Source organism: Monomorium pharaonis, chromosome 6, assembly GCF_013373865.1.
Source record: "Monomorium pharaonis isolate MP-MQ-018 chromosome 6, ASM1337386v2, whole genome shotgun sequence".
NCBI classification, from domain to species: domain Eukaryota; kingdom Metazoa; phylum Arthropoda; class Insecta; order Hymenoptera; family Formicidae; genus Monomorium; species Monomorium pharaonis.
Window position 1 is genome coordinate 68,512 of NC_050472.1, and position 15,185 is coordinate 83,696.

The 15,185-nt window shown below is 26.6% G+C and overlaps 4 protein-coding genes across 5 annotated transcripts; all 4 read left to right on the top strand.

Annotated features, from left to right (window-relative positions):
• Window positions 1-253: 253 nt before the first annotated feature.
• On the top strand, window positions 254-1,042 carry LOC118646085. Its single transcript, XM_036288377.1, has one exon. The coding sequence runs from the start codon at window positions 254-256 to the stop codon at window positions 1,040-1,042; it is 789 nt and encodes a 262-aa protein (XP_036144270.1).
• A 515-nt stretch (window positions 1,043-1,557) lies between these two features.
• LOC118646218 (odorant receptor 67c-like) lies at window positions 1,558-2,604 on the top strand. 2 transcript variants are annotated; one of them, XR_004963748.1, is made up of 4 exons: window positions 1,558-1,638; window positions 1,827-1,982; window positions 2,111-2,189; window positions 2,290-2,604. XR_004963748.1 is itself a non-coding variant. In XM_036288632.1 (3 exons), the coding sequence occupies exons 1-3, from the start codon at window positions 1,570-1,572 to the stop codon at window positions 2,159-2,161; spliced, it is 276 nt and encodes a 91-aa protein (XP_036144525.1). In that variant the 5' UTR covers window positions 1,564-1,569; the 3' UTR covers window positions 2,162-2,189. The 2 variants fall into 2 exon arrangements, 1 of the variants encoding a protein (XP_036144525.1); XM_036288632.1 differs by lacking the exon at window positions 2,290-2,604 and having other exon boundaries at window positions 1,564-1,638.
• Window positions 2,605-7,267: 4,663 nt separating this feature from the next.
• Window positions 7,268-10,440, top strand: LOC105837747. The gene is made up of 5 exons (XM_012682789.3): window positions 7,268-8,940; window positions 9,524-9,623; window positions 9,760-9,867; window positions 10,072-10,227; window positions 10,324-10,440. The coding sequence occupies exons 1-5, from the start codon at window positions 8,159-8,161 to the stop codon at window positions 10,372-10,374; spliced, it is 1,197 nt and encodes a 398-aa protein (XP_012538243.2). The 5' UTR covers window positions 7,268-8,158; the 3' UTR covers window positions 10,375-10,440.
• A 1,152-nt stretch (window positions 10,441-11,592) lies between these two features.
• On the top strand, window positions 11,593-13,805 carry LOC105837744. The gene is made up of 5 exons (XM_036288378.1): window positions 11,593-12,365; window positions 12,530-12,632; window positions 12,959-13,066; window positions 13,376-13,531; window positions 13,782-13,805. The coding sequence occupies exons 1-5, from the start codon at window positions 11,593-11,595 to the stop codon at window positions 13,803-13,805; spliced, it is 1,164 nt and encodes a 387-aa protein (XP_036144271.1).
• The last annotated feature ends 1,380 nt before the right edge of the window (window positions 13,806-15,185 follow it).

The following is a 15,185-nucleotide window of genomic DNA, read 5'->3' on the forward strand; positions in this document are numbered from 1 at the left end:
AAATATTATTAAATTTAAGTACATTATTTTTGTTGCTCATAAGTTGCTCCATAAGACTTATTTAATTGCAAATAACTTGCTAAAATTTATAATTGTGCAACTTTGCATAAAATTTAAAATTACCAGACGGTGATTAAAATTAAATGCACCATGGAAATTAAATTACGAGTTAATAGAATTGTTTTGTCACACTCAACTATTTTATTTCAAATATTTTATTTTTTATTCCATAATTTGCTGTAAAATAGCGATCATGGATTTTCAAAACGTGAATCCTCTAAATGTTCGGCTGAACATAGTGTCAGGAAATTTATTTCCAATGACTGCCGACGATTCCTCGTTTCCGATATTTTGGAAAATATACAGCATTCTGGTATGGTTACTCGAAATAATCCAAACATGCGTATTAGTGCCTGGGTGTATTTTTGTGCCGAAAGAGAAGGCACTGAAAGACGGTCTAATCGGTCTAGTGATTACCATGGAAGTGATCTCTACAGTCATACGAATTCACACATGCAGAGGATTAGTGCAACAATTAATTCAGAACTTAAATGATATTCTGCGCATGGATGACGAGTTGATGAGAAGTATAGTTACAACGACTATAAAGACTATGGAAATGCCTTTTAAATTTTATTGGTCGGCCGGTGTAATGTCCATATTATTGTGGAGTGGTACACCGTTAATATTGATTCTTCAAAGAAATTCTTTTTTCTATGTAGATTACAGGATGCCAGTTATCTATAGTAAAGAGCCATTCTCGACCGGTATCTTTGTGTTGGGAAGTGTCATTGTGATGACCAGCAGTGCGTATATTTTTACAAAGAAAGTCAGCGTGGATAGTTACATGATAAATATGATATTGCTGACAACGGCACAATATAAATACATTGCATTAAAACTATCGATGATATTTCAAAATAAGTCGCTTCCGAGTGATCAGGACAATGCTGATACAAAAAAATATCATCTTAAGAGGGATTATTATATTGAAAAGAAGATAAAAGCTTTATGTCGACATCATAACATGATTATTCAGTAAGTTTATTATCTAAAATTTCTCAAAAATTATAAATTTTGAAAGATTTAAGTTTAAATGAAATATATTTGTGGCGAGTTTATAATATTATACATTTTGGAATTAAGAGGATATAATCGTTATTAAATTCTAGCAATAAGCTAAATCTTTTAAAACGTTTTATCGCAATCTAAATTTGTTATTATAATTATCTGCAATAATACATTCATAATAATATTTACAATATTAATTCTTGCTTTATCTTTTAATAACATCTTAATTGTATGTGATGCTTCCTGTTTCAGCATAATGACAATGCTAAGAAAATTATTGTCTTTAAATATCAGTTTAATATATTTAATTAGTGTTTTTCGATTTTGTTGCATCGCTATCATGATGATTTCAGTGAGTAACAATATCTAATATTAATTATTCTAGCTAGATCCAAAGGCAGCATAATATTGTACATTATTAATTAGTATAATATGCGATATATGTTTCGAGAAATTTTAGATACCATCGGTAACTTTATGGAAGTATTTCTGCACATTATGTATGCAGCTGGCGGAGTAGTGCAGCTCTACATAATATGTTATTGTGTGCAACAGCTATCAGATGCGGTAGAAATATCTATTTGCGCGCGCGCGCGTGCGTGCGTGCGTGCGTGCGTGTGTGTTTGTGTGTGTGTGTGTGTGTGTGTGTGTAAATATACATATATATACACATATTACGTACGAGAAACTTTCCTGTTAAATCAGGAAATTTTTGTATTTAATAAAAATGTTATAATAAATATTTTCTAATTTAGAGTGTTGAAATAACGGATTCTGCATTTCACGAAAAATGGTACCAATACGGAGCATACATAAAACGTACATTTCTGTTAATGATAATGGCGAATAATTTAGAAATTAAACTGTCAACGTTTGAAAAGTACAGTTTATCTCTGTCTTCATTTATGGCAGTGAGTTTTATGCATATTCCATGTGTTATTAGTTTATTTATTTTTTTCTTTACATTTTATTTAGTATTCTCTTTATATTTTTTAAAAAATATTTTAAAATATATATTATAAATTTTTGAATATTTTAGATTTTAAATCAATCGTATTCAATCGCTCTTTTGCTATTAAGAACTAGTTAAAACGTTGCTGAAAATATTTACTGTAAAAGTGAGTATATATTTTTTTATTATATAAATAAAATGTTAATATCTAATATTTTTTGGAAAAGCTAATTTTGTTTACCTAAAATATATAATTTTTGTTTTAGTGAAATTAATATTGCGATGTGTAGTATAATACGTTTAACAATTGAATAAAATTTTAAATAAGTAGTGAGCAAACATTAGAAGAAAATGTCAATTTTATTTTTGCAACTAGAACGTAATATTATGCAGGAACTTATTTCTTGTTCCAATATACTGTCACACGTAATAATGAATAGTCTATTGATAAAAGAGACGTATCATAATGTATTTTATTTATAATTTCAAATATGAAAGAAATGTTTTGTGTACTTCTTTTTACAATAAGCAATGGTTCAATAGCCATGTGAAACAAAGATAATTAATTTAAATAATCTAAATAACAAATAAAATTAACAATTTATAAAGGATTAATAACGACATATGAAGATAAAATTATCAGATATTGTATAATGACATATTAAAATACTTTGTTCGTGTCAAGCAACATCATGTGTGATGTTTGACTTTGTGAGGATTGCAACATTGAACTAATCGATATAAAACAAGACAATTACAAAGAAGTATACAGAGCATTTTTCCATATTTCTTTTCTGAATATTATTAATGCAACAAGTCACGTGTATCTCAATAACAATGTAAAATCGAGATACGATATGTTTATAAATTTATATATGTATGAATTATTTATTAGGGAGTATAATTATACAGATTGATGTATATAATAATATAAAAAAATAATGACAATAGATAAATTAGAAGAGTAAGAAAAAGCGAGAGATAGAGGAAAGAAAAAAAAACTTTAGAATTAAACAAATTTATTTTTAATTTGCGTATTAATTATCGTGCTATTTACTTTTTTACTCTTTTTGAAATTAATGGTTAAAGTAAAATATAATTAAAATTAATTACAAAGAAATATTCTTATTAGAGCATTTACATAAGAAAAATAAAAGTTTGTTTAATATGGAAAACATATTTGTAATTTATTATAACAATAAAAGAAAAAAGAAATTCCTTAGAATCAATAGATATCTGTTTCTCAATTTTATAGAAATGTTCAATACATACAAAACTATGTTATAACATTATAATTTTTACTTTTTATCTACTATATCTATTTTTTATTATGAAATAAAAGTTTTAAACAAATCTGAAGTATTTATTTGTAAAGTATTAGAATTCAATTATATGTAGTTCACTTTGAATAAGTTTTCTTTGAAATGTTTACAATAATATCTGTCAGATTAAACTGGATTAATCTATAAACTTAAGCTTACAAAGTTCGCGTTTAGACAGAGTCAGGTTTCGACCGTGCTGTAGTCAACCAAGTACTATAAGATAATTGTTCCTCTACAAGTAATGATAATTACAAAGAAGCTTATAGTTGCATGCATTTTCACAATAAACATAATGAAAAAGGTCATACTGCAATAAATTTCCATATATTCTTGCAATATTTAGCTATGAATTTCTCCATTTTCCTATAATATATGAAGATACTCTCTAATTGTAAGTCTATGCATGGGGCGATATTGCTGTCTCTGCTTTTGTCAACGTGCGTAATTGAAATTGAAGATAGAAGATAATAGAATATCTCTTTTCTTTGTATGATATATTGATAATATCCGAACAGAAAAGAAGTAGTCGAAGGGAATGACTAGATCCACGGTTGGCTGAGGGTAACTTTCAAAACACGATAGAAAAGCAACGTACATCAGTCTAAATCGAACAGTAAGAGATAACAGAATCATAAACTGAAACAAACGACTTTTATGTTGTCTCTGTATACTTAATATTAAACATATTAGTGATGGTCATATAAATAAAATACATATAAATATAAAAACTAATATTTAAAAGAAATCTATTATCTAACTTGTATCACGAGGAACAGCTACCGAGAATATGGACTTTCAAAGCGTGAATCCTCTAATGTTCGGCTAAACATGGTGTCAGGTAATTTATTTCCAATGACCGCCGACGATTCCTCGTTTCCGATGTTTTGGAAAATATACAGTTTTCTGATATGGTTACTCGAAATAATCCGAACATGCGTATTAGTGCCTGGGTATTTTTTTTGTGCCGAAAGAGAAGGCTCTGAAGACGGCCTAATCGGTTTAGTGATTACCATGGAAGTGATCACTACAGTCATACGAATTCACACATGCAGAGGACTAGTGCAACAATTAATTCAGAACTTAAATGATATTCTGCGCATGGATGACGAGTTGATGAGAAATATAGTTATAACGACTATAAAAGCTATGGAAATGCCTCTTAAATTTTATTGGTCGGCCGGTGTAATGTCCATATTATTGTGGATTGGTACACCGTTAATATTGATTCTTCAAAGAAATTCTTTTTTCTATGTAGATTACAGGATGCCAGTTATATTCAGTAAAGAGCCATTCTCGACCGGTATCTTTGTTTGGGAAGTGTCGTTATGATGAGCAGCAGTGCGTATATTTTTACAAAGAAAGTTAGCGTGGATAGTTACATGATAAATATGATATTGCTGACAACGGCACAATATAAATACGTCGCATTAAAACTATCGATGATATTTCAAAATAAGTCTCTTCCGAGTGATCAGGACAAATCTGATACAAAAAAATGTCATCTTAAGAGAGATTATTATATTGAAAAAAAGATAAAGCTTTATGTCGACATCATAACATGATTATTCAGTAAGTTATTATCTAAAATTTCTCAAAAATTATAAATTTTGAAAGATTTTAAGTTTAAATGAAATATATTTGTGGCGAGTTATAATATTATACATTTTGGAATTAAGAGGATATAATCGTTATTAAATTCTAGCAATAAGCTAAATCTTTTAAAACGTTTTATCGCAATCTAAATTTGTTATTATAATTATCTGCAATAATACATTCATAATAATATTTACAATATTAATTCTTACTTTATCTTTTAATAACGTCTTAAATTGTATGTGATGCTTTCTGTTTCAGCATAATGATAATGCTAAAAAAATTATTGTCTTTAAATATCAGTTTAATATATTTAATTAGTGTTTTTCGATTTTGTTGCATCGCTATTATGATAATTTCAGTGAGTAACAATATCTAATATTAATTATTCTAGCTAGATCTGTTGTTTGCTAAATCTGAAGGCAAGATAATTGTTGTACATTATCAATCAGTATAATATGTGGTCTATGTTTTGAGAAATTTTAGATACCATTGATAACTTTGTGGGAAGTATTCCTGTACATTTTGTATGCAACCGGCGGAATAGTGCAGCTCTACATAATATGTTATTGTGTGCAACAGCTATCAGATGCGGTAGAAATACATATTTGTGTATATATACATATATATACATATATACACATATTACGTATGAGAAACTTTCCTGTTAAATCAGGAAATGTTTGTATTTAATAAAAATGTATAATAAATATTTTTTAATTTAGAGTGTTGAAATAACGGATTCTGCATTTCACGAAAGATGTACCAATACGGAGCATACATAAAACGTACATTTTTGTTAATGATAATGGCGAATAATTTAGATGTTAAATTATCAACGTTTGCAAAGTACAATCTTTCCATGTCTTCATTCATGGTAGTAAGTTTTTACATATTCCACGTGTCATTAGTTTATTTATTCTAATATTTAGTATTCTCTTTATATTTTATAAAAAATATTCTAAAATATATATTATAAATTTCTGAATATTTTAGATTTTAAATCAAGCGTACTCAATCGCTCTTTTTCTATTAAGAACTAGTTAAAACTAATTGCTGAAAATATTTAATGTAATAGTGAGTATATACTTTTTATTATATAAATAAAATCTAAATATCTAATATTTTTTTGAAAAGTTAACTTTGTTTATTTAAAATATATAATTTTTGTTTTAGTGGAATTAATATTGCCATGTGTAGTATAATACGTTTAACAATTGAATAAAATTTTAAATAGATAGTGAGCAAACATTAGAAGAAAATGTAAATTTTATTGCAACTAGAACGTAATATTGTGCAGGAACTTATTTCTTGTTCCAATATACTGTCACACGTAATGATAAATAGTCTATTGATAAAAGAGAGATATCATAGTGTATTTATAATTTCAAATATGAAAGAAATGCTTTGTATACTTTTTTTACAATAAGCAATGGTTCAATAGCAATGTAAAACAAAAATAATTAATTTAAATAATCTAAATAAAAATGTGAATAAAATTAACAATTTATATAAAGGATTAATAACGACATATGAAGATAGAATTATCAGATATTGCATAATGACATATTAAAATATTTTGCTCGTGCTAACCAACATCATGTGTGATGTTTGGTTTTGTAAAGATCGCAACATTGAACTAGTCAAAATAAAATAAGACAATTACATAGAAGTATGCAGAGCATTTCTCTACATTTTTTTCTGAATAGTATTAATGCAACAAATTACGTGTATCTGAACAGTAATGTAAAATCGAGATAAGATATATTTATAAATTTAGATATGTATGAATTATTTATACACTGAAAAAATGCACTGTATCCGGTAAGATATGTTGTTGCTGCCAACTACAGATATACTCAATACAATAATATATGCTATTGCAATATCAACATTGTACTTGCATTAACAGTAAATATTATTGTATTGAGTATTTTATGTAGTTGGCAGCCCACAATTACATATGTTATTGGTTATATTACTTTTTTTTTGTGTAGAGAGTATAATTATACAGATAGATGTATATAATAACATATAAAACTAATGACAGTAGATAGATTAGAAGAGCAAGAAAGGGAGAGAGATAAAGGAAAGAAAAAAAGCTTTAGAATTAAACAAATTTATTTTTAATTTGCGCGTTAATTATCGCGCTATTTACTTTTTTACTATTTTTGAAATTAATGGTTAAAGCAAAATATAATTAAAATTAATTACAAAGAAATATTCTTATTAGAGCATTTACATAAGAAAAATAAAAGTTTGTTTAATACAATATAAATGGAAAACATATTTGTAATTTATTATAACAATAAAAGAGAAAAGAAATTTATCTTCTTAGAATCAATAGATATCTGTTTCTCAGTTTTATAGAAATGTTTCAATACATATAGAACTATGTTATAACGTTATGATCTTTTTATCTACTATATCTATTTTTTATTATAAAATAAAAATTTTAAACAAACCTGAAGTATTCATTTGTAAAATATTAGAATTCAATTATATGTAATTCACTTTGAATAAGTTTTCTTTGAAATGTTTACAATAATATCTCTCAGATTAAACTGGATTAATCTATAAACTTAAGCTTAAGAAGTTCGCGTTTAGACAGAGTCAGGTTTCGACCGTGCTGTAGTCAACTAAGTACTATAAGATAATTGTTCCTTTACAAGTAATGATAATTACAAAGAAGCTTATAGTTGCATGCATTTTCACAATAAACATAATGAAAAAGGTCGTACTGCAATAAATTTCTATATATTCTTGCAACATTTAGCTATGAATTTCTTCATTTTCTTGCAATATATGAAGATTCTCTCTAATTGTAAGTCTATTCATGGGGCGATACTGCTGTCTCTGCTTTTGTCAACGTGTTTAATTAAAATTGAAGATAGTAGAATATCTCTTGTCTTTGTATTATATATTGACAATATCCGAACAGAAAAGGAGTAGTCGAAGGGGAATATAATGAATGACTGTAGATCCACGGTTGGCTGAGGGTAACTTTCAAAACGCGATAGAAAAGCAACTTACATCAGTCTGAAAAATAAGAGATAACAGAATCGTAAAATGAAACAAACGACTTTTATGTTGTCTCTGTATACTTAATATTAAACATATCAGTGACGGTCATATAAATAAAGTATATATAGATATAAAAACTAATATTTAAAAGAGATCTATTATCTAACTTGTATCACGAGGAACAGCTACCGAGAATATGGACTTTCAAAGCGTGAATCCTCTAAACGTTCGCTTAAACCTTCTCTCGGGCAATTTACTGCCCTTGAAGTCAGGAAATTCGCAATTTTCGATAACTTGGAGAATATATAGCCTCTTGATATGGTTAATTGAATTTATTCAAACAATTATATTATTTCCCGGATTATTTTTCGTATCACGAGGGAAAGCTTTAGAAGACGGTACAGTTGTTTCTGTGGTTACCATAGAGGTGTTTTTTATGATTGCGCGGATTCATTCACACAAACAGCTGGTGAGTCGCTTAATCCAGAAACTAAATGACATTTTACACTGTGCGGACGAGACGATGAAGAACGTTGTGACAACCACTCTGCAACCTATGGAGAATCCACTCAAGTTTTATTGGTTATCTGGCTCGTTATCTATTTTGGTATGGGCCTGCTTACCGTTCCTATTGGTCTTCAAAAAGGTTTCCTTCTTTTATGATGACTACAGGACACCAGCAGTCTTCTCCAAACAGCCATTCTCGATTAATGTCTTTCTGTTAGGCAGTATCTTCCTACTAATTAGTAACATATACATTTTTGTAAAGAAGGTCGGATTGGATGTTTATATGATACATCTTGTTTTATTGATAACGGCACAGTATCGATATATAGCCATAAAACTTGCGGCAATATTTCGAGACGGAAATTCGTTAGGTGAGTTCGATGAGTCTCACCAGAAATATTACTCTGGAATAAATCGGTGGGTAGAAAAAGAAGTGACAGCATTATGTCGACATCACAACACTGTTATTCAGTAAGTAATAAGAAAAAGATTTTTTCAAGATTATAAACTAAATCAATTTTTAAAGAAAATATCTGTAAGAATGCAACAATAAAGGCAAATTATTAAAAAAAATTGAAATCTAAAAATTAACTTATATAATAATAATTTTTCTTAATTCTCATTTGAAAGAAAATCCCATTACACTCTTATACTACACTTACGCGTATCATATTTTTAATTTTATTATTATTATTATATTCTGTTACATATTTACGTAATTTAGTTAAACTAAATATGATAAAAATATGACAAAATTAAATATTAAAAATTTAAACTACATTACAGTTAATGATAAAAATATGACAAAATTAAATATAAAAAAATTAAACTACATTAAAATGTAATAATTTTGGAGTGATTTATAATATAAACATATGATATAATAAACATTTTTTGATAAATGTGCAATCTTACAGGTTGAACGAGAAATGAAGATTTTTATCGATTAAAATATAATTTCTAATATGTTCAGACTAAATTCCAAATATAAAAGTATAGAATACTTATAATAAAACGTTTTATAATATCTTATGTGACGGGAGCTTTGTTTTAGCTTATCATCTATGTTAAAGAAATTACTGTCTTTGAACTTCAGTCTGATTTATGTCAACAGCGTTTTACGGTTTTGTTTTGTCGGTATCATGTTGAGTACAGTAAGTAAAGAGTGCTAACATTAATTGTTCTATTAATATTGGCAGTTAATATATTAATATAGAAAATTAATATTAAATATGAAAATAAATATGTGCATATGTATAAATTATATAAGCGATATATTTTTACATTAAGATACCATCAACAAATCTCCTGGAAGCTTTCTTGATCATAATGTACTCATGTGGCTCAATAGTACAATTTTACATGTTGTGCTCTTGCCTTCAACAATTGCTAGACGCGGTAAGTTGCAATATAATATTTACAAAGTTTATCTTACAAATTGTCGTAATCACTTATTTTGGCATAAAATATTCTCTCTCTCTCTCTCTCTCTCTCTCTCTCTCTCTCTCTTTATATATATATATATATATAATACATTTAAAATTATTGTTAAATAAACATTTATTGAAATATATATTAATTTATTCTGTATGTTTAATTTAGAGCAAAGAAATGACAAATAATGCATTTCACGAAAAATGGTATCAGTTTGGACCATCTGTGAAACGTACATTTATGTCGATGATATTAAGTAATAATTTAGAGTGCAAGCTTTCAATGTGCGACAAGTTTAATTTGTCTTTATCCTCATTTATGACGGTAAGAGTTTATATAGTTTCTATATTTTTATAAACAATGACGTTATAATGAAATTTCATGTCTATTTCTCTAAATTTTTTTTTATAATCTTTTTAGATCTTAAATCAATCGTATTCGATTACTCTTCTTCTCTTACGAGCACAATAATGAAAAACACGTATGTTATTTAAATGCAATATTTTTAAAATAAATTCTTTATTTTTTAAACTAATGGTAAATAAATTTGTGAGTAATTTAATTAAAATTAGTAATTATATTAAAAAATTAGTAATTAGAAACGTGTACCACTTATTATAATATAACGAAATAATTTATAAAAATAGTATTAGAAGATAATAAAAATGAAAATTAAAAATAACAGCATAGCAGATTAAAACTGTAAAAAATTTATTATGTACGTATTGTGTATAACTGTCAATATTAAAACTGAAATTTACTTCAATATTTCAAAGAATAACATTTATTTACGAAGTAAATCCATATTCAACTTAACATAATGTAGATTAACACGTAGCTTTTTCATTGACAAAATTTATACATTGTATTTTTTAAAATTCTAAAGATTTTCGCTACTTCAGAACAATAAACCAGAAACTATGAATTTTTTTTCACACAACACAGTACAAATTACAATAAAATTTATGTATCTATATATCATACTAATGAATATAATAAAGAGAGTAAGAGTAATGTGAGCATTGCTGCAATAAACCGTCACTGCAATATTTATTAATGAACTTCTTCATTTCTTTTATACGTATAATATAAAATTATCGTTCAACGAGAGACATTTGTTATATTGTAGTAATTAATCTACTACCTTAGATAGCGATCACAGAACAATCATAAGTAATTATTTAAAAAATGAAAATTTGTCATCGTATGTACATACAACATCGCATATTAATAACACTAGAAAGTAAAATTAATATACTTCCAAAAATTGATAATACTTTATCAACATTTTTTACATTCGATAGTTTAAATCGCTCATTTTCTTCTAGAGAAAACAAAATGCTCGGTGATAATATGGAAACCGAGGAGTGAGTAAGCACGTTTAATACTAAAGGTAGCTCTCAAGGACCAGTTGTGCTAACAATAACTTTGAACATTAAATGTAATTAGTTACAAAGTTTCTTTCCTTTTGTGTTTAAAGAGGGAATTTTCAGAAAGTCGTTCTTAGGGATTAATTGATTAAATCAATCAATTTTTTTTCCAAATTAACTGTAATTACATACACTTATTCGGTATGAGCAAACATTTTCATTTGGATAACGTTCAGTTTTAAATTCACAGTGGCATTGAACACATAAGTATTGAAAGCATCAAATGCTCACAATGTTTAAAAGAAACTGTATCAAGAACATGGATTTTCAAAACGTAAATCTTCTGAACGTACGAATAAATTTGCTGTCTGGCAACTTGTTTCCAATGACAACAGATAATTCGCGATTCCCCATTGGCTGGAAGATATATAGTGCTGTTATATGGTTGATGATCTTAGCCATAGTTATTGCGTTTTTTATTGGGTTTAACATGGTGTCCAAGATGAAAGCTATAAGCGACGGCATGATTGGCACCGTGTTCGTCGCAGAAGTATTCTTCATGGTCGTGCGTATTCACGCGCACAGGGATCTGATTGTACAATTAATCAGAAATATGAATGACATTCTTCGCGTTCAGGACGAGACCATGAGGTGCATTGTGATGGCTTCTCTAAAACTGATGCATTCTCCATTCAAATTTTACTGGTTGTCTGGCGTCACAACCGTGGTAATTTGGATCGGCGTGCCGCTCACGGCAGTCTTCAGAAAGAATTCTTTCTTCTATGAGGATTACAGATTGCCGTTTGCCATCTCCAAGCAGCCATTCTCAACGGAAATTTTCCTGTTGGGTGGTTTTATGTTGGTACTCTGCAGCGTGTATGTTATTTTTAAAAAGGCGGCCGTGGACATCTATATGTTGAATTTTGTGATGTTGATGACAGCTCAATATCGTTACATTGCGGTAAAACTTCACAAACTATTTCAAGAAAAATATTCGCAGGATAAACGTGCTAATTCTCGAATGAAAAATATAGATTTAGGGGCAGAAACAGAGATGATAGCAATATGTAGGCATTTTAACGCCGTAGTTCAGTAAGTAGTCGATGAATATTAAATATTTGTTGATAAAATTATTATGAATTAATTTTACTTTTTATCTCATTCAATTATTATCAAGTTACCATTCTTGACATTGAAAATTTTTTAGCGTTATTTATTTTACCATATATGTAAGTTGTACTGTGTATCTCTTTCAGTATGTCGTCTATGCTGAAGAAGTTACTGTCATCAAACTTTTGTTTAATTTATATGAGTAGCATCTTACGGTTCTCTTTCGTCGGTGTCATGTTAAGTAATACAGTGAGTAATATTTATTAATATTAATTGTTTTATATTTTATACCGATTTTCTTTTAATTTATAAATATTAATGACGCAAATTATTATTAATTATAATTTATTATCATCTATTAACAATGTTTCACACGGAATATATTATTTTATATGTTTACGTTAATAGTTGACAATTAATTAATTTACAAAATTTATAATTCTAATAATAGTAATCACATTTTGTTTTAAAAATTAAAAAATTTTTTTAATGTGAGCAAATTAAAAGAATATTTGAAAGTTATGTAAGCAAGTGTAATGATATATTTCTTCCTTTCTTTTAATATAACTTTTTAGAGACTATTGACGACTGTTGTTGAACGAATTGCGATGATCTTCTTTGCTTCTGGTGAAATATTACAATTTTATATATTGTGTTCTAATGTACAAAAATTATTAGATGCGGTATGTTTTGCTATATATTATTTTTACTCTATTTATTTCAATAATTACGTTGAAGATTTGCAGCAGCATATTTTTATTACTATATATTATACATATATATGCTTCTAACAAATAATATAATATGACAATAAAATAAACATTTATTTTTTAAATATTTATAGAAGATATTATTGCATGAATTTTTGTTTGAATAGAATAGAAAACATTTACGAACTGTGAACATTTCTGAAATAGTAACATTAAATCAAAAGACACTCATAATTAATAGTTATATTTCGAATGCGCAGTTAATTTCCATGTTTGATTTAGAGTACGGAAATGACATATATGGCATTTCATGAAAATTGGTATCAATCGCGGCTGTCAATAAAACGCAAATTTATGTTATTAATATTAGGCAATAGTCTAAAATGTAGAATTGCCGCATTTGAAAAGTTTACTATTTCCCTGCCATCATTTATGACAGTAAGATCACATGTATTTATTATACATATCTGCACTTACGCAAAACTATTGTTATTTAAAAGTTTTTTAAAACATTGTTAAAAATATTTCAGATTTTGAATCAGGCATACTCCATTTCTGTTTTATGTTTAAAAATTGTTAAAAAATAATGAAGAACATAAACATCTACTATAAATATCCTAAATAAGATGTAAAACTTTATTATGGAAGGTAAATATATGTAATATAATAATATCTTTATTTGCTTTAGCATAAAGCCAAGAAGAGGAGATAAATATATGTATAATAATTAGTAAACTTGTGAACAGTTTATCATTTCGCTCAAATTTATAATATTTCTTTCAGATAAAAATCACAAGGAAATTATTAGAGATATTTATATTTATATAAGTATTATTAATGGATTTTATATAACACATGATATATATATATATATATATATATATGTATGTATATATATCAGATATAAATAAAGAAGAAATAAAAATCTCGATTATGTCAGCAATAATAGCGTGTAATTTTTATTTTATCGTGAAAATTTATCGTACAGTATAATAAACATTATTATCATTAGCTAAACTCTTTTTTTTATTAAATAATTAAGTTAATATGTACAAAATGTTTCTTAAGTCTAAATACTAAATACGAAATTATATATTTGTTGCCATATATACAACTATAAATTATTACATACAATATATTTATTAATGTAAGCATTAATAAATTAGTCATTGACATTATATATAAAAGAGCATCGTAGAACTTAATAATTGCAGGACAAAAAGGTATAAGTCAAATAAAACAATTTGATTTTTCTTACAAAAATCTATTTTGTAATTCATAAAAATATAAATCGCTTTATAATCTATTATTTGTATAATTAAAGAATGGTAAAGGATATGGTAATAAATAAATACATTAGTACATTTTGCTCTGCAAAAATTAAAGCGTGAAAACAATACAGTAAATTTAAAAAGAAGTAACTTATTAAATAAAATAAATTTACAAAATTTCAGTTTTTTAATATATTATCTGAAAAAGATAAATATATTCCTTATAAATATATATATATATATATATATATATATATATATATATATAGTATATATGTAATAGAGAAAATTTACATGATTTATATCTTGCAAAATATACTCATGTATGTATGTTTAACTTCTATAAGTACATCTATATTTCAAATATTTTTGCCATTTACATTGTTACTTTGAAGTGAAAATTGATATTATTTCTTTTTATTTTTTTTCACAATTTTATAAAATTCTTAAAAAGTAAAATTATCTATGTAATTGTAATTCAGAAACCCATTTTGAGAAAAAACAAAAGCAAATCAAGTTTTCTAATGAAAATTACGGCTACATGATTGTTTTTGGTATTGTAATGAGTACAATACCAATTATTTTATTATTTTATATGTTTTGAAATGTATAAAATAATTTAAAAAGTTTTACAATACAATATCACATTACTGAATACGGTTTATATAACTGTTCTTTACATAAAGTATAATTGAATCATAATATGTTGAAGCAATATTCATCAGCTATAAAGAAATTCTTGTTAAAATATCTATAAACTATAAATTACAATTACAGAGAGAGAGAGAAAGAGAGAGAGAGAGAGAGAGAGAGAGAGAGAG

Bases quoted from the DNA above. Each gene is read 5' to 3' on its own strand.
- LOC118646085 (XM_036288377.1), top strand. From the start codon at position 254: ATGGATTTTCAAAACGTGAATCCTCTAAATGTTCGGCTGAACATAGTG.
- LOC118646218 (XM_036288632.1), top strand. From the start codon at position 1,570: ATGTATGCAGCTGGCGGAGTAGTGCAGCTCTACATAATATGTTATTGT. The intron at 1,639-1,826 runs GTAGAAATATCT...TTTCTAATTTAG, and splicing joins TGCAACAGCTATCAGATGCG to AGTGTTGAAATAACGGATTC. The intron at 1,983-2,110 runs GTGAGTTTTATG...TGAATATTTTAG, and splicing joins CTCTGTCTTCATTTATGGCA to ATTTTAAATCAATCGTATTC.
- LOC105837747 (XM_012682789.3), top strand. From the start codon at position 8,159: ATGGACTTTCAAAGCGTGAATCCTCTAAACGTTCGCTTAAACCTTCTC. The intron at 8,941-9,523 runs GTAAGTAATAAG...GCTTTGTTTTAG, and splicing joins CATCACAACACTGTTATTCA to CTTATCATCTATGTTAAAGA. The intron at 10,228-10,323 runs GTAAGAGTTTAT...TAATCTTTTTAG, and splicing joins CTTTATCCTCATTTATGACG to ATCTTAAATCAATCGTATTC.
- LOC105837744 (XM_036288378.1), top strand. From the start codon at position 11,593: ATGGATTTTCAAAACGTAAATCTTCTGAACGTACGAATAAATTTGCTG. The intron at 12,366-12,529 runs GTAAGTAGTCGA...TATCTCTTTCAG, and splicing joins CATTTTAACGCCGTAGTTCA to TATGTCGTCTATGCTGAAGA. The intron at 12,633-12,958 runs GTGAGTAATATT...ATAACTTTTTAG, and splicing joins GTGTCATGTTAAGTAATACA to AGACTATTGACGACTGTTGT.